The 24322-nt window shown below is 48.2% G+C and overlaps 1 protein-coding gene across 1 annotated transcript in view; it reads left to right on the top strand.

Moving 5' to 3' along the window:
* Window positions 1-24322, top strand: part of SCARA5 (scavenger receptor class A member 5) — a 129508-nt gene that overhangs the window by 24378 nt on the left and 80808 nt on the right. The window contains exon 3 of the mRNA XM_062213578.1: window positions 12412-12540. Coding sequence (XP_062069562.1) covers window positions 12412-12540 — 129 coding nt within the window. The remainder of the gene's footprint in view (window positions 1-12411; window positions 12541-24322) is intronic.

Here is a 24322-nt window from a genome sequence, read left to right as displayed (position 1 = left end):
TGCAGGGGGAGGTGAGAGGGAGGCGGCACTAGTGTCTGAAGAGCAGTGACTTCCAAATGAAAGCAACAGCCTCAGCTCTGCTTTGCAAACACCAGCAGGTGATTTATTGCCTTTGACCAGGACCAGAAGAGGACTGGGGACCTTTTGGAAGGGGATCCACAGCCACTCTGTAGAAGTAGGGTCTTTGGCTCAAGTTTTTTTTTTCTTTTTCATTTATTAAACTTTTATTTAATGAATATAAATTTCCAAAGTACAGCTTATGGGTTACAATGGCTTCCCCCCTCCCATAACTTCCCTCCCGCCCGTAACCCTCCCCTTTCCCGCTCCCTCTCCCCTTCCATTCACATCAAGATTCATTTTCAATTCTCTTTATATACAGAAGATCAGTTTAGTATATATTAGGTAAAGATTTCAACAGTTTGCCCCATATAGCAACACAAAGTGAAAAAACTACCGTTGGAATACTAGTTATAGCATTAAATAACAGTGTACAGCACATTAAAGACAGAGATCCTACATAATATTTTTTTAAAATTAATTTTCTATGCCATTTCCAATTTAACACCAGGTTTTTTTTTTCATTTCCAATTATCTTTATATACAGAAGATCAATTCAGTATATAATTAGTGAAGACCTCATCAGCTTGTACTCACACAGAAACACAAAGTATAAAAATACTGTTTCAGTACTAGTTATAGCATCACTTCACATTAGACAACACATTAAGGACAGATCCCACATGGGGTGTAAGTACACAGTGACTCCTGTTGCTGACTTAACAATTTGACACTCCTGTTCATGGCGTCAGTAATCTCCCTAGGCTCTAGTCATGAGTTGCCAGGGCTATGGAAGCCTTTAGAGTTCGCTGACTTTGATCTTATTCCGATAGGGTCATAGTCAAAGTGGAAGTTCTCTCCTCCCTTTAGAGAAAGGTACCTCCTTCTTTGATGGCCCTGTTCTTTCCACTGGGATCTCACTCACAGAGATCTTTCATTTAGGTCTTTTTTTTTTTTTCCATGGTATCTTGGCTTTCCATGCCTACAATACTCTCATGGGCTCTTCAGCCAGATCTGAATGCCTTAAGGGCTGATTCTGAGGCCAGACTGTTGTTTAGGACATCTGCCATTCTATGAGTCTGCTGTGTATCCCCCTTCCCATGTTGGATCCTTCTCTCCGTTTTTTATTCTATCAGTTAGTATTAGCAGACACTTGTCTTGTTTGTGTGATCCCTTTGACTCTTAGACCTATCAGAGCCATCAATTGTGAGCTGAAATCGATCACTTGGACTAGTGAGATGGCATTGGTACATGCCACCTTGATGGGATTGTGTTGGAATCCCCTGGCACATTTCTAACTCCACCATTTGCGGCAAGTCCGATTGAGCATGTCCCAAATTGTACATCTCCTCCCTCTCTTTTTCCACTCTTAAATTTAACAGGGATCACTTTTCAGTTAAAATTTAAACACCTAAGAATAATTGTGTGTTAATTACAGAGTTCAACCACTAGTACTAGAACAACAACAACAACAAAATACTAAAAAGAATAAAGTATTACATTGTACATCTAGAGTCAGGACAAGAGCTGATCAGGTCATTGTTTCTTATAGTGTCCATTTCACTTAACAGGTTTCCCCTTTGGTGCTCAGTTGTCACCGATCAGGGAAAACAAATGATATTTGTCTCTTTGGGACTGGCTTAATTCACTCAGCATGATGTTTTCCAGATTGCTCCATCTTGTTGCAAATGACCGGGTTTCGTTGTTTCTTACTGCTGTATAGTATATACTTTTTTTAAGATTTTATTTACTTATTTGAGAGAGTTACAGATAGAGAAAGGGAGAGACAGAAAGGTCTTCCATCCTTTGGTTCACTCCCCCAAACAACTGCAATGGCCAGAACTGGGTGGATCCAAAACCAGGAGCCCGGAGCGTCTTCTGGGTCTCTCACACAGGTGCAGGGGCCAAAGCACTTGAGCCATCCCCTGCTGCTTTCCCAGGCCATAAGCAGAGTGCTGGATTGGAAGAACAACACCTGGGACCCAAATCGGCACCCATATGGGATGCTGGTGCTGCAGGTGGAAGCTTAGCCTACTACGACTCAGCGCTGGCCTCCTTTGGCTCAAATTTAGGCAGAATTCTGAACCTGCTGATGTTTGTATCTCTGCACCGGGACAACCTTGCTTCCAAACTGTCAATTCGGGGCAAGAATAATGGTAGCTTCCACTAGCCTCAGATCCCACTTGTTCTTCCTGGGGGGACTCCCTGGTTCTCTCCCTTCTGCTTTGTTGGCAGCGACAGGTCAACTCACCTTGCCTGCTCCTCCCTCCTCTCCTACCTGGCTTCCCTCCCCACCCCTGAGACCCAGCTGCAGAAGAAGAGGCGAGCTAGCCAGTGGCCCTTCCTCCTGGTGCTTGCTTCCTGCGGAAAATAAGCATACAAGCCCTTGCTTGTTTTTAAGAATTTGTAGAGTAACTCGAGAAAAAGATAAGGACTGAGCAAATAAACTTTATAGGGAAGTGACAAAATTATAAGATATCTCTGGAAGAACTGGGAGAAACTAGGCCGTTGTGAAATCTAAATGGAATTAGTTCTGGCTGTCCTCTGTAGCGCTGGCCTAGAAACAGACATGAACGGCTCAGACCACACTCCCTTTCCCTAGAGCCCAGACTGAACGCTCAGGCCTGGCACACAGTAGGGCAGACCCGTTCCTGCTTGTTCCTTTCTGTTCTCTCAACAATCAGTGGCAGAGGTGTCAACTCTGGTAGGGGCTTTCTACTACCAGCAATGAGTCCAGAGGCCGCCGCCTGCGTGTCCTCGAATTCAGTTCGGTGCTGAAGCTGTTGACCTGGAGGCGGTTTCAGATACTGCAGGTGGACGGTCCAGTCCCCTAGACTGCCCCGCTTCTGAGGCCAGGCACAGACACAGCTCCTGGCCAGTGCTTCTGACTGACCAGCTATAAATCAGAGGCCCCTGCCCCTGCCTGTGTTCAATTGATTGGGTAAAGTCTCATAGAACTCAAGGAAACACTTTACGTACATTTGCCCATTTATTACAAGGGACGTTACGACGGAAGCAGACAAAAAGTCACATGCCGGTGGTGCCCAGGGCTGGGTGGGGGAGGGGGGAGCTTCTGTGCCCTCTCTGGGGAGCCACCCTGGAGCATAGGAGCCTCCCTGTGTTCGGCTGTCAGAAGCTCTCTGCAACTTGTCTTTCTGGGTTTTTAGTATTTATGTATGCATGTATTTACTTATTTGAGAGAGAGAGAGAGAGAACAAACCCATGTGCTGGTTCACTCCTGCTAACGCCCTGCAGCTGGGCCAGTGCAAAGGTAGGAGCTGGGATCTCTCTCATCTACTTTGTGGGTGCAGAGATCCAACGACCCGAGCCTTCCCTGCTGCCCCCCAGGGTGCACACCAGCAGGCAGCAGGAATCGAGAGTGGAGCTGGGACTCAAACTCAGGCACTCTGGTATGGGATATGGGCTTCTATACCACCGGGCCAAAAGCCTGCCCCCACTTTGGGTTTGTGGAGGCTGTTTCATGACATAGGTATGATTGATTGGCCCACTGGCCATTGGTGAGCCATTCAACCGGCAGCCCCTCCCCCTCCCTTGAGGTTAGAAGGTGGGCTGGAAAGTTCCAACCCTCTAATCACGCTGGCTTTTCTGAAGCTATTAGGGCACCCCCACCATCAGCCAGCTCATTAGTATACAAAGGACAGTCTTTCACTTTACCCAGGACAGTACACAGGGGTCCAGGAGCTCCCCCCCACACACCAGATTCAGGCAAGGCTTATGTCCAGGGTTCCCCTCTAACTCCAGGTGGGCAGCTCTCTGTGCCAGTGTCCCTGCCTCAGGAAAGCGAGTGAGGTCCCTGCTGAAGCCAGCAAGTCTGGCAGTGTCAAAGGCAGGGGTTATCCGGGGCTGTTACAGTGCAGATTGTACAGCGATGAGTAACCCGAGCGAGGGGAGCGGCTGAGCACAGTGAAGTCAGCTGTGGGTGGGTTTAATAAAGATCCTTGCATGAGCGGACTTCCCGCCCATCAATAAACCCTATCTCCACCTGCTTTTTATGAGCTATGGCGACCAAAGAAAACAAAAAGAAAATGACGATGTGTTGTTAAAACTCAAGTCGGGGACAATGGAATCATTGAGTCCTGTTTTTATGTTGTTTGGACCCAGTTTCTTTGGAAATGAAATATTCACTTTTATCAATTCCAATTTGTGAGTATCTTTTTAAATGGCAGGAAAAGACATTGAAACAGATAATTCCTCCCATGTTCGAAAATTAGGATTGAGCAATTGCAATGCTCTTTTTCGAGAAGTTGGAAACTTATTTTGCCAAGGCAAGGACACAGTGACGAAGGGGCCGACTCAGAACGCTCTCCAGGGCAGAGGCAGGCTTTGAATCTGCCTCCGAAGAGCCCCCACCTGCACTTGCTGGGTGTCAGGGGCGCTGACCTGCCTGAACTAGGTACTAAGGCTGCTACTACAGTGCGGCGTTCACATCGGGAGACCTTCTCTCTGCTCATTCGTAGGTCAGCTCTCCGGGGCTGAGTGGTTTTTTACTATATATATATATTTTTTTTCTTTCATCTTTAATTTGTACTGCCAATCACCTCCCCACCCTCATCATGCAGTATTTTAGCAAAGCTGTTTGGGCGTATTCTATTTTACATCACGAAAAGGAGCCATTCATTATTATAACCCCTGGGAATAATAATAAAATAGTTTGAGACAATGTCATTTGGAGTATGTCACATTAAAAAGAAAACAGGGTGTCTTTTTTTCCAATCGAGCTCTTAGAGTAATAGGACTTTTTGTTTGCTTTCCAAGAATGTGTCTTCACATTCACCATTGATATGGCAGACGCCTTCCTCCCAGACAGTGTACTTCTGTGCTGTACATCTGTGATCTCATCACGGGATGAGTCGGAATGTGCAGTGCACAGCTCAGGCCTCCGGACAGCTAGGAGGCACTAACGATGACTTCAGGGCACAGCCAGGAGTCAGGTGGCCGGGGGTTCCAGCAAAATCCTCCTGTAGTTCATCACACAGTCAGAAGTCATGGGTACACAAGGGAAGGCAAGCTTTTCTTGGTCTTCAGAATGAAATTTTGCTCAAAAATATGTTTTCTTTTCAACCAATTTGAATTTTCCAATTATTTGGAAAAAGCCAGTGTAGGAGTTGATCCTAGCAACAGAAGTACATGTTGAACACATTTGCTTGTTCTTGCACAGATGCTTATTGGGTTTTTGACATTTTCTGGGTGCTACTGGCTGATGGGGAGAAACACTCTGCCTCAGAAGACCTTACCCACTACTGGGGTGGCTGGGTGCAAATAGACAGTTCTCACAGAGAGGATAATGGGAGAGAAGTGTGCAGGTTCTGACGTGGGTCCTGTGGTGGCACATAGCATTCCTTAAGGTACTTACCACCCAGAGTGTTCTTAATCTTGAACACAACAGTTTGATCTTGCTTCTCTATAAATGGAATCTCCTTGGCAGGCCTCAGCTTTCTTCTTGAACTGAGATCTAATTGCTTTTACTAAAGTAAAAGCTGAATATAACACAGGGGTCCCCAAAATGACTTTGGGAGATGGACAGGAAGAAATTGGCTCTTTCAATAGTAAGGCATTTATTTTCATGTGTAATAAGAAAATACTAAATTTTCACTTAAGTGACTTTAACTTATACAGTGGGGCAATGTCAAAAAATAATAGCCCAGGAATCCCTGGGTACGTCCAAGTTACCCAGGCTCTGAGAGGCCATTGATCGGCCGGCTTGCAGCGCTCACCGGGGAGCTGCATTTCATGCTGAGATTAACAGCTTCTGCCGGCTTGGCATTCTGGCCCATTTATTTATTTTATGAGGCAGCAAGACAGAAGCACATAGAGATAGAGTCCGAGCTCCCATCAGCTGGTTCATTCCTCCTGATACTCCCAGTCAGGCTTGGGGCAGGCTGAAGTTAGGAGCTGGGAACTCAATCCGGGTCTCCCGTTTGGGTGACAGGGACCCAAGTATTTAAGTCACCACTTGCTGCCTCCCAGGCTGTGCGTTCGCAGGAAGCTGGAATTCAGACTGGCGCTTGGACTGGAACCCGGGTGTCTAACAAGAGATAAGCACATCCCCGTTTGCAGCTTAACCGCAAATGCCTGTCCAGTCCCCGCCCTATTCTGGCTCCTTCTTCACGTCGTTTTGTACTTCTGTTTTGGTTTCTCTTGTTTGGAGCCCCCTGGCCTTGTGCTCTGTAAGCCTCTGGGGTCCCTTCCCCTTGGACTCTATCTCCTTGAGATGCCACCTGCACTCCCAGAGGACACTGCAGGGTGGAAATCGCTTCCCTGCGATGCTTCTAGATCTTGGCTGAGTTTTTTGCTGTCGTTGCTGTCATCATTGTTGTTGTTTACTGTTTCCCCATCGATCTGGTCATATGTGTGCCTTTGATTGCAAACACAAACTTTATTTAATAACTAACAGGTTTATCTGAGCCCTCCTCCAGAACTGTCCTCACTTGGAGGAAGAAAGTGTTCTCTCTCTCTTCTTTTTCTTTTTCTTTTTTTTTTTTTTTAAGATTTACTTATTGATTTGAAAGGCAGAGTTATAGAGAGGCAAAGGCAGAGAGAGAGAGAGAGAGAGAGAGAGAGAGAGAGAGAGAGAGAGGTCTTCCATCCACTGATTCACTCCCCAGATGGCCACAACAGCCAGAGCTGTGCCAATCCAAAGCCAGGAGCCAGGGGCTTCCTCCAGGTCTCCCATGCGGGTGCAGGGGCCCAAGGACTTGGGCCATCCTCCACTGCCCTCCCAGGTCATAGCAGAGAGCTGGATCGGAAGTGGAGCAGCCGGGACTCAAACCATTGTCCGTATGGGATGCCAGTGCTGCAGACAGCGGCTTCACCGGCTATGCCACAGCGCTGGTCCCAAAAGTGTTCTCTTAAAGACACAGTTTCCACATTTATAAGAGCTGTGCCAGTAGACAATAAAGCTGGAGAGAGAGAGAATGGATTTCAGCCCGTCTTGAAAGGCTCGTCCTTCAAGCTCTGCTGAGTTGCTGGCTGCTCCCCACAGCCCCTGCCACGACCTCCCATCACAGAAGCAGTCACGCCTCTGCACCCAGCACTGTGCTGTGCCTGTCTCTTACACACCTGCTTCTTCCTGCCTCATATTGCAGTCACCTGGACACGTGTGGAAGGACAACAGCTCGACCTTTTTTTTTTTTAAAGATTTATTTATTTATTTATTTATTTTAAAGTCAGAGTTACATAGAGAGAGAATGAGAGGCAGAGTGAGAGAGGGAGGTCTTCCATCTGCTGGTTTACTCCCCAATTGACCGCAATGGCTGGAGCTGTGCTGATCTGAAACCAGGAGCTTCTTTTGGGTCTCCCACGTGGGTGCAGGGGCCCAAGGACTTGGGCCATCTTCCAGGGCTTTCCCAGGCCACGGCAGAGAGCTGGATCGGAAGTGGAGCAGCCAGGTCTTGAACCAGCACCTATATGGGATGCGGGCACTGCAGGCAGTGGCTTTACCCACTCTGCCGTAGCGCTGGCCCCAATGGCTCTATCTTAATCTCTTGCTCGACAAATACTCCCTGAGCACCTGCACGTGCCGTGCTCCGGAAGTTGGGGCGAATGATGCAGAAAAGGTCTCTCCTTTGCGCGGTGTGTTATCCTTGCACTTCTCAGCGTCTGTCTTAAGTATATTTGTTATCTATTGCCACCAACAAATTACCCCAAAATTTAGCACGTAAAGCAAATAGAAGTGTACTCCACCTGTGGTTTCTGAGGAAGTCATGGGCGTATAAGGAAAGCCTAGATTTTTCTGACTTTTTAGGATACAAATTTTGCTTACACATAGGTTTCTCTATAATGCAGTCTTGGAGGAATTCAGGAGGGGTTTGGTGGTGGTTCTGGCTCGGGGTCTCCCTGAGGTTGGAATCTGGCTGTTGGCCAGGCTGCTGTCCTGTGCAGGTTGGACCAGGCTGGAGGATCTGCCTTCAGGATCACTCAGAGGCTGTTGGCTGCGAGCCTCAATCCCGCCACCTTCTCCATGGGGTGTTCACGACATGGCGGCCGGCTTCTTCCCGAATGAGTGCTCCGAGAGAAGCTGCAGTGTCTTGGATGATCTCAGGAGGGACACGTGGTCCCTTCTGCATATTCTGTTGGTTGCACAAACCAACCCTGGCACGGTTCTGCAGGAGGTTACACAGAGGGCGGGGATCATTGGAGGGGGCGGGCCTGAAGGCTGGCAGTTGGGACTGGGTGCTCCATAACGGACAAGTTTACCCCTGCAAGCCTGAAGTCCAAACCTCTACAGTTATTTATTTTCTCTACTTTCATTTCTAATAGACTTATTTTTTTTAGCCCAGTTTTAGGTTGACCACAAAATTAAGTGGGAAGTTCGGAGTTCCCCCACTTGCACACCTACCCCCACTGTCTACATCCCCCACCAGAGTGGCACATTTGTTACCGTGGATGGCCTTTCACTGACGTGTCATTGTCCTGCGGTCTCTGGCTCACGTTAGGATTCGCTCTTGGTATTGGGCAGTCTGTGGATTTGGTGGGCTCTGGTCTGCAGGGGTGGTCTCCAGCTGCCTGGTGCCTGGCCCTGGTGTGGCCTAGGGTGGGGGGGCATCAGTCTGCTGCGTGAGAGTGATGTGAGGACATGAGCAGGGGTGGCCTTGTAGCAGCCTCTCTGCATGGAGCAGTAAGCTCTAGGCAAACTAACTTGGCGGAGCTAGGTTAGCGCTTTGGCCAGCAGTTCAGCCCTGTAATTAGTGGATGCTAAAAAGACATGGCGAGTCTAAGAAAATGTAGTTAGAGAGTTAGCGCACATGTGCCCACCATGGCAGAATCGCCCTAGAAGTCCCCTGTGCACCACTATTCCTCCCTCCTTCCCCTTAACCTCTGGCAAGGACTGGGGTTTCATTCCATTTGATCTTACTTGACCTTATTTTTTTCCCCACTGTCTCCAAGGTTTTGCCTTTCCCAGAGTGTTGTATGGTTGGTATCATACAATACTTAACATTTTCAGATTGGTCTCTTTCACATAGTAATTCGCTTGTTCCTCTCTCTTTTCATGGTCCAGAGCTCATTTCTCTTACATGTTAGTTTTTTCTTTCTAACAACATAGGAAGCTTCCTTTCTGCCCTGGCTTTGAGGATGGTACCATTTGGAGTGTTTGTAACACCCCCCCCCCCCCACGCTCAGATAACGTGAATCATCTCTCAGTTATCATGCTGCTTCCACCCAGAGGAAAAGTTGGTAAGGGTGTTTGGAGCAGCCCTAGTAACTTTGTCTTTCTTGAAATTCTCTTCTTTTTCTTGCAAGGTCAGCATCTAGCCAGACCGCTCCTGTTCTGCTTACTGAGCCATTGTGAAAAACATCTATTTGAAGCCCTTAGTATGTTCTAGGTAAAATGGGTTTTTTGTTCAAAGTTCAAAGTAACCAAGTCTTACATGAAGAACTAAGCTCTCTCAGAAGAAGGTCTGTGTGCCTGGATGGACCTGTCACAGGGAATGCTTGCTATTCAACGGAAGCCTCAGGTAGAAGGCAAAGGACAGGAACAGTGGAGCAAGGTCATTGCCAGCGGACTCATTCTAACAGCAAGTGAGCAACACAACACACACTGCTGCAAGGGCAGGACTCAGGCCGGGAGGGTTGGCGGTTGAATGATTTGTCACCCAATCTGCCGTGGGGCTCGGGAGGAAGTGGGGCTTTCAGCAGGACAACTGAAACTAGCATTGTGTTAACGATGACAAATATTTCTATAATATCATACAGTCATACAAGGCTGTGCCCACCATTCTACCCTTGAGGGATAGAAGCTGTTCTCTGGGTTGCAATCAGTTAGTAAGTCTCACAGGAAGGAGAGATGGGGGAGGGGGGAGCGGGGTAGGGGAGGGGAGGGGAGGAGGGAAGGAAGTTAAAGAAGAGATGAAGTGTCACTGGGAGCCTACACATTTAGGAGTAAAGCTGGTTGTGACCGTGGTGTGGGAAACAGATGAAATTCCTAGAGAAGAAGGATTAGGATGAGTTAGAAAGATGTGCCCTGCTCAAGTCTTAGAGAAAAATCAGGTTAACCCTTCACAATTTGCTGACATTTGGAGATTAATTAGAATGGTCACTGAATTCGTACTTCTTGGCAACTTGCTCCAAAGCATGCCCAAGGTTCTACGGAAATATTGTGTAATTGTTCTGCTTATCAGTTTTTTGGCAGAAATTGCAGTAAGTCGGAGGAGCAAATGGGTGCGCAATCACTTCTCCAGGAGAGTGTTTGGCACACCAGTTACGATGCCCCCTGGGACACCCATGTCCCTTATCAGAGTCCAGGAGTTTGAGCTCCAGCTCCGATTCTGATTCCGGCTTCCTCCTAATGTGCACCCTGGGAGGCAGCAGGGGATGACTCCAGCACTTGCATTCCTGCCACCCACATGAGAGGCCAGCTTTGAGCTGGTTCAGTCTTGGCTCTTGTGGACATCAAGGAGCGTGGAGGTGTGAGCCAGCAGATAGAAGATTCTCCTATTTCTTTCTTTCTTTCTCTCTCTCTCTCTCTCTCTCTCTCTCTCTCTCTCTCTCTTCTTCCTCTTTCTCTTTCTCTTTCTCTTTCTCTCAAATAAAAAAAAGAAGTTGTTCCTCACCTCTCGGGACCAGGGCTGTTTGACTCCTAAGGTGTCAGTCATCACTAACATCTCCCTTGTGATAACAGAGCTTCCTGCCGACCAATTAGGTAGTCATGTAACCCAAGAGGTAAAACCTGGCCCTTGAAGTGTTTCCTTTCAAGTGGACACCTGCCAAGGAATTGCAACCAACATGCCATCTTTCAGGCCACTTTCTAAATGCCGGTGATTTCCACGTCTCTTGCCAGCCTTTGTCAGCTCCCACACCTTAGCAACACTTAAGAGTTGGGGACAGTTCCTTTGGTGGGGTGGATCTCTCACCTCCATTGGCTGGGAATAAGTATAATAGGGTCATGCGTATGTTGAAAAAAATGCTCCACAGTGGTCCTCATCTGCCCTACGAGGCTCAGGGTGGGAGAGTGTCCCTTCCTGCCACTCTCAGATGATGTAGCAGGTGGAGGCCAGCAAGATTCCTGGTCCCTGCATGGTGTCTGAGAGGCACAAACTGAGTTGAAACTCAGGGCACCTGGGAACGGTCCCACCTGGCCCATTTTGCCCATGCACACCCCTCCAGGCCATTGCAGAAGTTTGGGTTTGCAGCCCTTTCTCTAGGTTCCCTCCATATTCCCTGGCTCCCCCTTTTTTTTTTTTTTTGAGGTTATCCAAGGTCATGTACCATCAGGTGGACCCACACCAACTCTCTCCAACAGTTCTGCTTCTGCTGGGGCTGGCAGGGTCGCCACTGCTTCCAGGGCTCCTTTCAGCAAGGGTAATCACAGGAGAAGATGCCTGGCCCCGAGGTTCCTCCTGGGCCTTGCTTTCCTCGCCTTTGAACTTGACACAGGGCCTCAGCTTCAAGTTTGGGCTCCCTTGGTTGTTCTGCTTCTGAGACACCAAGCACTTGTGCCTCTGCCGGATGCTGCCCTTCAGGATGGAGGAATCCTTGGGTTTGCCACGAACTGACATTGGATGTTCTTTATCTGGAAACCAAAGCGGTTGGCCCATCACATCCATGACAGTGTTGATGTCATGCCTTCAATTGGGGTGAAAGATGGTGAATCCTTATGAATACCAGGGGTGGGCTTCCATACCTCCTGATAAATTTAAAGCCAAAGTTGCAAGACGGTTGTCAGAGTCAGCTTGGAAATGTGGTTTTTATGCTCCCCAGGTTTAGTTTGGTTTGGTTTTTAAATTAGTTGCCAACACTTACAAAATAGAGCAATGTCTTCTAATCACTTGTAGCTTGTCTTGAAAGTTCCAGATCTGGCAATGCCTTGCCCTCATTTCTGCACAGCAACAGCAACCTCTTCCGGAGTGGCCGTGTGCCGTTGGCTTCTGCACGGTCCCACCTGGCCCATTTTGCCCATGCACACCCCTCCTGGCCATTGCAGAAGTTTGGGTTTGCAGCCCTTTCTCTAGGTTCCCTCTATATTCCCTGGCTCACAAGAGGAAATCATGCGTTGTAAAGGACGACATATTCAAGCCTATTCCAGTGTTGTTCTGCAGCTGGCACTGACCCTCAGAGGGTGGATTTGTGTGAACACGAGAACGGTGCACATGTCTGTCTGGCTCCCTCTTGAGCACAGAGGATGGGAAGAGAGTCAGAAGCTGAACACCTTGCAGTGTTCTGGAGAGCTCCTCAGCAAGGTGGCCCCATTACAGATGTGAGCGAGGGTATGAAATGTCCCCTAGGAACATCCGCATGGATCATGGAGAGAGGGCACTGAAAGAGACAAAGGAAAAGCCCATGGAGGTTTCAAGTTTGTTTTTTCTTCCCTTCTCCTGTCATCCCCCTTTTGTCCAGGTCCATGCCATAAACGGCGAGCAGGTGGCTGTTGCACCCAGCTGGGCTCCCTGTCGGCCCTGAAGCATGCTGTCTTGGGACTCTACCTGCTGGTCTTCCTGATTCTCGTGGGCATCTTCATCCTGGCAGGTAAGAGCAGCCCTGTTCTGCCCTGCCGTTTCAAGATGAGGAAGAGGGCACTAGTGCCCCTGCCCTTCATTGCCACCGTCAGGAGCCTGCCTTGTCACATGGAAGCTTGGAGGAAGACGCTGACTGGTCTTTCCAGCTGAGCATGGCGGTAGCATTGCTTGTTTCCTGTGGGCTGAGCTGGTAGGGGCTATGTGAACCGGTAAAGTCTCTGAGTCCATTGGCAGATATCCAGCTGCCTGGAGTGACCCTGGCTTTTCCTGCATCCCTGTGGGACACTGTGTGTCACATTGGGCCTCGGGGGTGCGGTTTGCACTGAGCAGGCTGGGTATTGCTTCACCTCCTTGCCCTAGGATGCCGTGGAGAGAGTTGGGATGCACTTTATAGCTGAGGCTACTCAGGGTCATGGTAGACCTGCTTCCCTTTGCAGATTGGGGTGTGGAATAGGTTTGCCCGGCTTTAGCCAACCTCTCCTCCCAGCTGCTGCCTGTGAGATGCTCAAGTGATGATCTGGGGTTTGGACCACATGCTCTAGCCAGGGAAAAGCAGAGCCTACAGATGTAGGAAAGGGGGAATTACTGATGCTATGTAACCCAGGTAGTCCCACTGTGATGGAGACTGAAGCAGAGGCTGTGGTGGTCTCCTCCTGGCTCCCACCCAGGGAGGGCTGCTCAATTCCCACCTTTCCCATTGGAGGTGTACAGGGCCAAGGGATGAGTTTATTTTAACCCCGTGGGTCTTGCATGAGTGACTTCATTGTGCCGGGCTCTGTGCTGGGATTAGAGACACAGCTAAACAAGACTCGGGAGCTTCTCCCATGGGACTCCTAGTCTGGGGCCAAGGCAGGGTCCTGCTGATAGGGCCCTATCTCACACAGTGTGATAGATACAGTGTGTGTGTGTGTGTGTGTTGGGGGGGTTGTGTGTGGACACAGTGTTGTGGTGACACACAGGAAACCCAGACCTTGGAAGCCATCCTGGAAGTATGACTGCTCTATGGAGGTGGGTGGGGTTGGTTGGAGTGCGGCTGCTGGCTAGGCAGAGAGGACTTGGAGCCCAGAAGACAGGTCCTTGGATCAACTCTAGGGCAGGAATCTGGAGGTTCAAGTTCAGCCCTAACAGATGACCCTTCACTGGAAATCCTGAGGCAGAAGCCCAGGACCTTGCTGGCCTGGGATCACTTTCTGTCAAGTGGGACAAGTCATTTGGGCTTAGGAATGGGCCAGTTGCTGCTGCCTGTGCCTTCAAGTTACCATACTAAGGGCAAAGGACACACATCAAGGGTGGTATCTGTCCCACCAACCACTGACCCGAGGGGCAGCCAACCACAGCAATGACAGAAACTCATGATTCATCCCAGAGACCAAAGGATGGTGTCCAACGCGATCCATCATGGGCCGAGCCAGGATGACTTGAACATGTTCTTGGGCTGCTCAGTGAGAGCTTGGGATCTGGCTTTTGTGGGTTTGGCTGCCAGGACCATAGCAAATTTCTGGAATGTTTGGAAAGAGCTTCAGCCCCGCAGAAAAGCTGGACTGTGGTGTTACAACTGCTCTGTAGAACAAGACTTTTAAGTGACAGAAGAGGATGTAGAAGAGAGGGATCAGGCTGGAAGGGGGCCAGGAATGGTCTCTGGAAGCCTGGAGGAGCTGGAAGGGCATCCCAAGGAAAAGCAGACTTCCATGGGCAGAAATGTCTCTTCCGGTGTCTGAAGGGCTATCGTGTGGAAAAGGGCAGACACGTTTTGTGTGACCCACGGGTCCAACTAGGGCACATGGGCAGATGCTGTGAAGAGACAGCCCACCATTCAAAACAGAGGGGGTCTGTAACAAGTAGTGCTGCCCAGCACAAAGCAGAAAGGCTCTCCCTGTCCTTGGGTTGAATGCGACTTATGGCAATGACCTGGAAACTCCAGAAAGGAGAGAGGAACATGATTTCCCAATCTAAGAGAAATGTTGTCACACTTCCTTAGTCATCCCAGGTGGAGAGCCGGGGAGTATGGTGATCATCACAATCACTTTGAAGCCTATGGTGCTCGAATGATCACCTGGTGTGGTTTGGAACTGAAGGAATGAAACAAAGTGGCATACTTCACCCTTTGGGTCTGGGTGTGCACCCACTGTCACCTCTCCAGGTTCTTGTCTAGAAAATCATGTTGTCTTCTAGGAGAAGTGTGGTGATGGAGTGGTCAGCAGCTGCCTCTCCTGCAGGAGGGGAATGTGTGCAGGAGTCTGGGCTTCTGTAAGGACGCCCTCTCAGATCTTTGGGAGGAGGGGCCGGCACTATGGCACAGTGGGTTAACACCCTGGCCTGAAGTGCCAGCATCCCATATGGGTGCCGGTTCAAGACCCGGCTGCTCCACTTCTGACCCAGCTCTCTGCTATGGCCTGGGAAAGCAGTGGAAGATGGCCCAAGTCCTTGGGCCCTGCATTTGCGTGGGAGCTCCTGGCTCCTGGCTTCGGATCAGCACAGCTCCAGCCATTGTGGCCAATTGGGGAGTGAATCAGCAAATAGAAGATCTTTCTCTCTCTCTTTCTCTCTCTCTCTTCTTCTCTCTCTGTGTAACTCTGACTTTCATATAAATAAGTCTTTTTTATTATTAGACAGGCAGAGTTAGACAGTGAGAGAGACAGAGAGAAAGGTCTTCCTTCCGTTGGTTCACCCCCCAAATGGCTGCTACGGCTGGTGTGTTGCACTGATCCGAAACCAGAAGCCGGGTGCTTCCTCCTGGTCTCCCATGTGGGTACAGGGCACAAGCACTTGGGTCATCCTCCACAGCCTTCGGGCCACAGCAGAGAGCAGGGACTAGAACCCAGCGCCCATATGGGACGCCGGCGCCGCAGGCAGAGGATTAACCAAGTGAACCATGGTGCTGGCCCCATAAATAAGTCTTTTAAAAAAATAAGGTCTTAGGGAGGTACCTTCTTCAGATGACCCAACAGAAGACCACAGTGATGCTCCTTCAGCAAATACCAAACTGGCCGGGAGATCCACGGTTAAGTGTGAACCAGAGCTTGCCTGGGCTCTGGTCGGGTGTCCTAACATGGTTACTTCCCTCCTCTCGGGTGGAATCCACTGTCCACACCCTGGAGAGGTCTCCTGGCACAGAGAAAGATCTGTGTGAACCACTCTTACGCTTCAAAACCTTCTCATCAACACAAATCTCATTCAGCCTACAACCGTGTGATAGAATTACACACTGCAGCCCAGTGACACCTGAATACTCATTGGAATATAAATGCTTACTCTTGCCGTTTCCCAATATGACAGTTATAACCTAATTACATCAAAACATGACTCCCATAAACCCCAGGTGGAACTGCTCTCGTCCTTGCGGTTATTCAAAGTAAAAGGCGAATACTATACCTTGTGTTTGTTATCATCCAAGTTTCCCTGTCAGAGGTTAATCCAGCCATCACCCAAACTATGCTCTCAGTCGGACTTTCTGCTTCCATCCAACAGCTCCTCTGAGGACACTGGTCTCTGCTGACCCCATAGCATTGCTGGCTTCTGCTCCCTCGGCTCGCAGCCCTCGTCCCTCTCCCATGGAGGCTGTAATGGTGGATTCCTTATACCCCAGATTTCTCTAAGCTTTTCTACCTCTTTGACACATTTTGTTTGTTACCTTGGAGGATAGTTCCCTACCAGGTTTCATTCTGCTCCAGATTCATTTTAGACTGTATGGACCACTGGATATAAGTTCATGAACAAGAGAATTGACATTGGATAATCATGCGGTCAGGAGATCCTCAATCTAGCACTTTAGCCAAGATTGGGGTGGAGTTTAAGGATTAGAAGGGCTCCGTCTTACTCATGGCTAAAATGGGGCTCTGTGGTGACAATGTGTGGCCACCATGAGCCACCATGAGCCACCTCTTCCCCTCCTCCTTTTAAGAAAGATTTATTTATTATTTGAAAGACAGAGTTAGAGAGAGACAGAAACAGAGAAAGAGATCTTCCACCCACTGGTTTATGCCCCAAATGGCCGCAACAGTTAGAGTTGGCCTCATCCGAAGCTGGGAGCCAGGAGCTTCTTCTGAGTCTCCCATGTGGGTGCAGGGGCCCAAGCACTTGGGCCATCCTCCGCTGGTTTCTGAGGCACATTAGCAGGGAGCTGGATTGGGAGTGGAGCAGCTGGGACTCAAACTGGTACCCATGTGGGATGCTGGCACCATGGGTAATGGCTTTACCTACAATACCACAGTGCCCGCTCTTCTTTCTCCCTTTTCCTGTAGAGAAGTGCAAACATAGGAGGATCTAATTTGGAAGATACAGTCAGAACAATGTGGGCTTTAGCAACTGCATCCCGGAGAGTTTCTGATGAAATGTAAGCTCCTCTCCTGCTTTATCTTGATTCTTTCTTAGCAGCAGCTGGTCATTGTTATCAACATCAACAAGTGCATGATTGGTACACGAGCACTGGATGTGTTCAGGGCGGAGAGAAAAGCCCTGGAATTAAAAGTTTTGAGACGTGGTTGGTCCTTGTCTGGGGAGGGTTTAAATCAGAAACACACACACATACACACAATTAGGGAGATAGGATGTGGCTTATGCTGGGTGCCAACTTATGCAAAGGAGAGCCTGATTCCTGAGGGCTGGAGTGGTAGAGGAAGGCGTCAGCCTGGGGGAGAGTTGTCCACATGTCATTTGAACTCAGCTCCCTGTTTTTGATAGCCTTACTTCCAGCAGTTCTGTCCTTGGACTCTGCAGTTAGAGAACAAGTGCTCAGGGTCCTCAGCCATTTATACTGGAGACTCTGATTCCCTCGCACATCTTGGAAATAAGAGCATGGTGCCATCAGCCTTTGTTGAGATTCCATCAGAAACACTCCCATGAGATTTCACCCTCGCTGTGAGGTTATGTGGCTGAGGACGCGCTGCAGTATGACCTTGTACATCGACTTCGGAGGGGCATGCAGAAATTGCTCTCTCCACCACAGAAGGCAGCGTTTGTTTCCCGCTTCTGGAAACAGAATCTGAAGGTGACTAGAATTCCTTTTGAGGAGGCAGTTAAATGGAGAGTTAGCGATCAGCCTTTCATCTGGGTGTGAATTTGAAGGTAATCAAAGTGAAAACTTGGAGGCGGATTTGTGATCTGCCCATAGCAAGTGCATAACCTGGGAAGCATTTTCTGTCTGTTTCATTCCTGGCTTTATTTGCTACCTCACTTGTTTTTTCTTATCCTTGTTTCCATTTTCTGTTTTATTAGTGTATTTTATGTGTCCTTATAAACTACCTTTGACTTAAAAAAGTCTGGCTAATTTTTTGATTCTTCAAATGTGTGATTTTTTTTTTTTTTTTTTTTGAGAGAGAGAGAGAGAGAGATCTGGGCCAAGGCTGGAGCCAGGAGCAGGGAACATAATCCAGGACTTCCCCATGGGTTGCAGGAATCCAATTACTTGAGCCATCACTGCCACCTCCCAGGGTCTGCATTGGAGGGAAGCTGGAGTCAGGAGCCAGAGCTCGGAATCAAAGCCACGCGTCCCAGGGTGGGATGCAGGAGCCTTAACCCCAAGGCTGAATACCTTCCACTGCATGGTGTTGTTAAATATGTGAATGGATGAATGAATGACAAAGACAAGGAAGCCTGGAAAAAATGTTTATGGAAACAAGATGATTATTTCCGTTTTAACCAAGTGTCTGAATGATGTGAATATGGAATTGTCTCCCAGGACATTTTAGCTAGTAGAAGAGGTAGGTTGTAGTGTAATTAATTATATGTGTACACACTTGTCATGGTTTGTGCTGTATTGACATAATAGCTGAGAGAGAGGGAGAGGGATAGAGAGAGAGAAAGAACTTATATAGAGGGAGGATCATGTAGTACTTTACACTAGATCTCAGCTGAACTTTGGAGTTGGCCTGACTAGGTTTGAACCCTGTCTTCTCCATTACCAGCTAAAGGACATTGGCCAAGTTACCTGACCTTTCTGTACCACTGAGAAATGGAGTAGCAGTACTACCACTACTGCTAGTATTATATTCCTGCTTTTCTTTGTAATCGATTAAATTTGATAATACAAATTAAGAGCCAGTCCCAACTCTTTGCCGACAGTCCATAATCTTGGGAACATTGCTTTGCTGTCTGAATATTAGAAGTCTCATTTGTAAAACAAGCAGCTTGGACAAGATCAGCATCTTTTGAACTTTGTTGACCATGACCTACACACATTTTGCATAGTAACAGTACACATGTAGAAACATAACTGGTTTTTAAATGTATGATGAATGCTGATGATTTTCTATTCTGTTTTTTTTAAAATGATCACAGCCCATCCATTCATTTCATAATCCACTAAGGGAACACAGCTGTTGTTGCAATAACAATAGACTAAATGGCAACTGCATTGTTCTAGGTGTCTGTCAATCATTTCAAGAGAACAGCTCTATTTTCTCTAACATGTAGACTTTAAGGCCAAATATCCAGCTTCAAATCCAGGTTGTGCCACTGAGGATCTCTATCAGCTTGGGGAAAACAATTTAGCTTCTCAGATTCTTGGTGTCCTTGTCTATAAATGGGATGGCAATCGTACCTACCCTATAGGGTGGTTGAGAGGATTACATAAAGTAATATATGAAAGCTTAGTGCCTAGCACATAAACATTACTCAGTATCGTATATGATTTATAATATTACCTTAGGTGATATTATTGACACAGAGAGATTTTACTTTTTAGAGACCTACTTGTTTAGCCTGAGCACCCATGACTTCGCACGTGATCAGAGAGACCTGTGCAGTATGTGCCCAAGTCCCATATGTTCCTAATAAACACACAGAGGAAGCCTGGAAACACTGCTCTGGGCTTGCCATGACGGTGCAGGGCTCAGTGAGCCAATAAACAGTGTTTCTAGTACCATGGCTCTTGAGTAGAGAGAGTGCCCAAGCCAGCTGCCTGCCAGCCCCTCCACGGCACTGAGAAGCTTAGCCTTGGAAGAGATCTCAGACCACACCTGTATCCCCTCTCTCCAAAGGCAAGAATCTCCCTCTCAGCTTCCCAGGCGGATGCAGTGTGTGGTGCACCTGCTCCAGAGCAGCTCCAAGTGACAGGCCTCCTCCTCGTCCTCCTTGACTCTCCCACATGCTGTTTTGTAGCCGCTCTTGCAGGAAGCACACACAATAAGGCCCTCTTCATTCTCAAGACTGTTCACCAGTGAGCTGAAAACACCAGGCTGAGCAAACCCAGGTCCTCCAAAAGTAGTGCTTCATCAGAGCTGCTTTGGAGACCTCTGAGTGTGGAAGCCTCTGTCTTCATTCTTGCCACATTATATGGAAATTGTAGGCTTATGTGCTGTATTAGTCTGTTTTTCATTAAGATGATGAAATAGCTGAGGCTGGGTAACTTATAAAGAAGTTTGTTTGGGCTCATGGTTCTGGGGATGGTCTTCTCACTCACAGAGTCCCAAGGCAACATAAGGCAGGCAATATGGTAAGAGAAAGCAAGTGTATATGTGTGTGTGAATGAGTGTGTGTGTGTGTGTGTGTTTGATCCTATATGGTAAGAGACAGCATGTGTGTATATGTGTGTGTGTGAGAGTAAGACAGTGTGTATGTATGTGTGTGAGAGAGACTGTATATGTAAGTGTGATCTCTCTCCTTCTTCTTATAAAGCCACCTGTATTCAATAATGAACTCTTTATGGACTGAATCCTAATCGCCTCCCCAAATGTGTGACCTCTAAAGGCCATAGTTGGATTAAATTTACACCTCTTCATACCTTGTAATGGGGATTCGGCTTCAACACGTGAACCCTTGAGGGACATGGTCACCAAGCCATATCCAAACCTTAGCGAACACCTGCACCTGTTGCAGTCACAGAGGCTCTTTCATAATAAGATGCCAAATCTTCATTTTGGTACTCCCGGTCTTCAGCAAAATGCCCTGCATAAAGCAGGCGCCCCGCTAATGGACGGACTAAACTAGATACCTGCACGTAACGGCCAGCCTTCCTGTCCTACCACCTCCAGATTTGAGTAGTAAACTCAATTAGACACTCCTCCTGATGTGGTCTGGCCAGGGCCAAGTGTGCTGGGCTGTGACCAACTTTGATCTGGTCCACGTGTGCTGATGTAGCCTAAATTTCCACGAGCATTTCTAGCAATGACTAACAGTAAGTCACAATACTATACCCCAACGATAGAATACTATGCAACCGTTAGTGATCAAAGCCATTCACCTTCCCACCTCAACCCCAGATCTCTTTCAAAGGACACAGCGCCCCAATGAGGACTCCCCTATGTCTACTGGCTTTGTGGGCTTTGCCGTTGCTTCCACTAAAATGCAGATCTTGTCAGTAATCTCAGTTTGGTGCCGTCATGCTGGCTTCTGCCAAGTATTACAGCCTGTTGGCTCAGTCGGACTCTGGATTCAGACATCCATCATGTAGCTTTTCCTTTTAGTCTGTCAACAGTCCTGTTGGAGCCTGTGTCCCAACTCGATGCCCATCCCCTTGCCGGACGCCACACCTGCAGTTCAATGAGGACGCGACCCACAGCTCAGCAGCTCACGCTCACACTTGAGTTCTGAATGGAGATGCAGGATCACCTCGCTGTGCCCACTTCCTCTCCTCTGATTAGATTGCACTGCTCTGAGATGCTGGTACACCCTGGCCCTGCATCCCTCCTGGGCTTGGTTGGGCATTCCCCTGTCCTCAGAGCTTCCCCTGCAGAAGTACCTCAGTCAGTCTAGGTCCAGAAGAGAGGGAGGAGAAAGGATCAGGAGAACTTGAAAGCCCCACTTCCTCCATGGAAGATTCCCCTGCTCAGGAGGACATGTCTAATCCCCCTGTGGTCAGAAAGGTAGCAGGCACCAACACGTCTGCAAACATGACAGGTGCCCCCTCCGGGACTTAGTCAAAGCCTCATCATGACGAGGATGGATCTCAGCTATATCCTGCTGGAGTCTTTCCTGCTGTCTTTTTCTAACTAAAGTTCTATAGGCACACAGCCACGCTCGGTCGCTGCTCGTTGCTTGTGGCTGCTTCCGCACCACCGCAGCAGAGTTGAGTAGTTGTGTTACAAACTGCAGGGCCCACAGAGCCTGAAATGTTTACTGCCTGACCTTTTATAGAAAAGGTTCCCTAACTCCACTCTGGGCTTAACTCAGGGGTGGGGAACCTTTTTTCTGCCAAGGGCTGTTTGGATGCTTAAAACATCATTTGTGGGCCAAACAAAATTATCACTGTAAAAATGAGCCTGCTAAGGATTTATTGAAATTTGAGTCCACCTACAGTTGGTCTGGGCAGGGCCAGACCAGGTGATTTTGTGGGCATTAGATGGCCCATAGACTGGACGTTCCCCGCCCCTGGCTTAATTGATCACTGATATTAGCCCTTTAATCCTTTCCTCCTGGCTTGTGCTTTATAGTTTCACGGATTTTCACATGCATGATGTCATCTAATCCTTATAGCAATTTGAGGAATCCAGAAAAAAGTTCAGCTGATGGAAAAGGAAGCTGAGACTCTAGGAGGGTTCTGTCTGGCTCTCAGTGCCACTGGGGGGGGGGGGGGCTAGATGGGAATTACATGAATTCTGGACTTTTCTTACCCGAGATTGTTGGTCTGAGATAGAATCTGCCACCCAATAGCAAACTGCATGGGCCAGGGTACAAATCTTGGCTTTGTCACTTAACTATATGACCTGAGACAAGTTATTCAACCTATCTGTTCTTATACATTTTTAAAATTGATTTGAAAAGCAAAAAGAAAGGAGAGGGGAGACAGTGACAGAGAGAGACAAAGTCTACCCATTATTCCTGAAATGCCCACAATACCCAGGGCTAAGCCAGACCAAAGCCGGGAGCAGGGAACTCCTGGTCTCCATGTGGATGGCAGATAACCAACTACTTGAGCCATCAACTGCTGCCTCCCAGGGTATGCATTAGCAAGAAGCTAGAAACAGGAGCCGAGCTGACTCAAACCCAGGCATTCCAGTATGGGCTGTGGGCATTCCAAATGACATCTTAACCATTATGCCAAATCCCCACCCCATACTTGATTCTTAATATCCTCATCTATAGAATGCAAGTTACCCACTCGAAGTCTTGTGGTAAATTGCTGACAATGTGGTGCAGCAGGTTAAGCTGGCAATTTTGGTGCCAGCATCTCAGAATGCTGATTCAAGTCCCAGCTCCTCTGCTTCCAATCCAACTTCCTGCTAATGCACCTAGGAAGACAACAGAAGAAGGCCCAAATACGTGGGTCCCTGCCACCAACATGGGAGACCCGGATGGCGTTCTAGGCTCCTGACTTCAGCCTGGACCACCCTGGTCCTTGAAGCCATTGGGGAATGAACCAGTGGATGAAAGATTCTCTCTCTCTCTTTCTCTCTCTCCTTTCAAATAAATATTTTTAAAAAAATTATTGATTGTGATGAGGTTGAAATTAATGGATCCTATAAGCAGCATGGAGTGGTGTTTCTTGAGTGACCATAACCATGTATAACTGCTACCCACTCTACAGTAATCCAGTCCTTGTTTCCCTAAGCCCTGCAAGAAAATATCAAGAGAGACTTGTGGAGTACTTTGATTTCTATTGCAAGTACCAGGATGGAAGAAAGTTTAGAGGTGCTGTGTAGGTCTCGGGGCTTGCTGAGAGAAGGAGCTCTCCTGTCGAAGCCAAAAGAAGATGAGAGTGGGCTAGAAGTCATTCCTTGCTTCCTTCCTCAGCTTCCATCTCCCTATTAATGGCTCGGCCTTGGTGTTTTGAAAATCCATCTTTCCCTCTGCTCTCTGTTACTGTCTTTGGCAAGGTGTGCCCAGTGCGATGAAATAGATAGAGACTCTGAGTTTGGGCTGGGCCCGAGGCCTTGCAATGAGCAAATTCTTGTTCTCCACCCTTTTACTTGAGAGAAGAAGTTATGAACTCGGGAATTTCTGTGACATCCTGCAGGCTTTGTGCCTTGGCTGACCCTGCCCAGGGCCTTGAGCCCTGTGCCATCACCGCCAAAGCAGCACATCCTGATTGGGTGCCAGTGATGTGCCTGGCCCTGCGTGAGACACAGGGAACTAGGAGGGGGAGTAAAGAGAGGTCCTGCCTCAGAGGTTGCAGAAACGGGTGGAGCAGATAGCGGAACATGAGCTACGAAACACTGTAGATTAGGCACTTGGGAACTAGGCAAATCCTAATTCAAGTAACAGTTTGACATTTATGAGCTGTGACACGGGGACATTATTTAAGCCTCTCCAAGCCTCTTCAAAAAGCCATTAAAGTGGGGGTAATAGGGATCACTTGTCTGTGTCGTGAAGATTCAGCGAGATGGCATGTGATGTGCCTTTGCATGGTGCCTGGCTGATAGCAGGGTGCAGCAACGCTGCCCTGAGAATATAGAAATAGAAGCACTAAAGTGTTCGGGAAAGTTCCAGTCTAATTCGGTGGAATGGGATCTGGGTGCCCCTTGCTGCCTTGCCTGCGCCTGCCCTGCCTGTGAATTTTGAAGTGATTATGGGCTCAGTCCTTGGCCGCCTTCTCTGAGTTCTCTTTCTGCTGACCTCCATCCATTCCCTCAGATTCCATCTTTGTTTTCACCTCTGACTGTTGCCCTGAATTCCAGACTAATATGTCCCACTCTTCCTTATGACATCCCCCTTTATTTAATAAGCAGTTCAAACTCAACATGGAACAAAAACTCACAGCTTTCCCTCCCAAGCCTGTTTTTCCTCCAGTCTTCTCCATCTCTACAAATGACACTATGCTCTACCCAGTTGTGTGGACCTCAAACCAAGCAATGTGCCTATACTCGCCTCATCCACCTCCCACGTTCACTCCATCAGCAAACCCGGGTAGGCCACCA

The sequence above is a fragment of the Lepus europaeus genome, chromosome 16, assembly GCF_033115175.1.
Source record: "Lepus europaeus isolate LE1 chromosome 16, mLepTim1.pri, whole genome shotgun sequence".
In the NCBI taxonomy this organism is placed as follows: Eukaryota; Metazoa; Chordata; class Mammalia; order Lagomorpha; family Leporidae; genus Lepus; species Lepus europaeus.
This window is presented reverse-complemented; position numbering and strand designations above follow the sequence as displayed.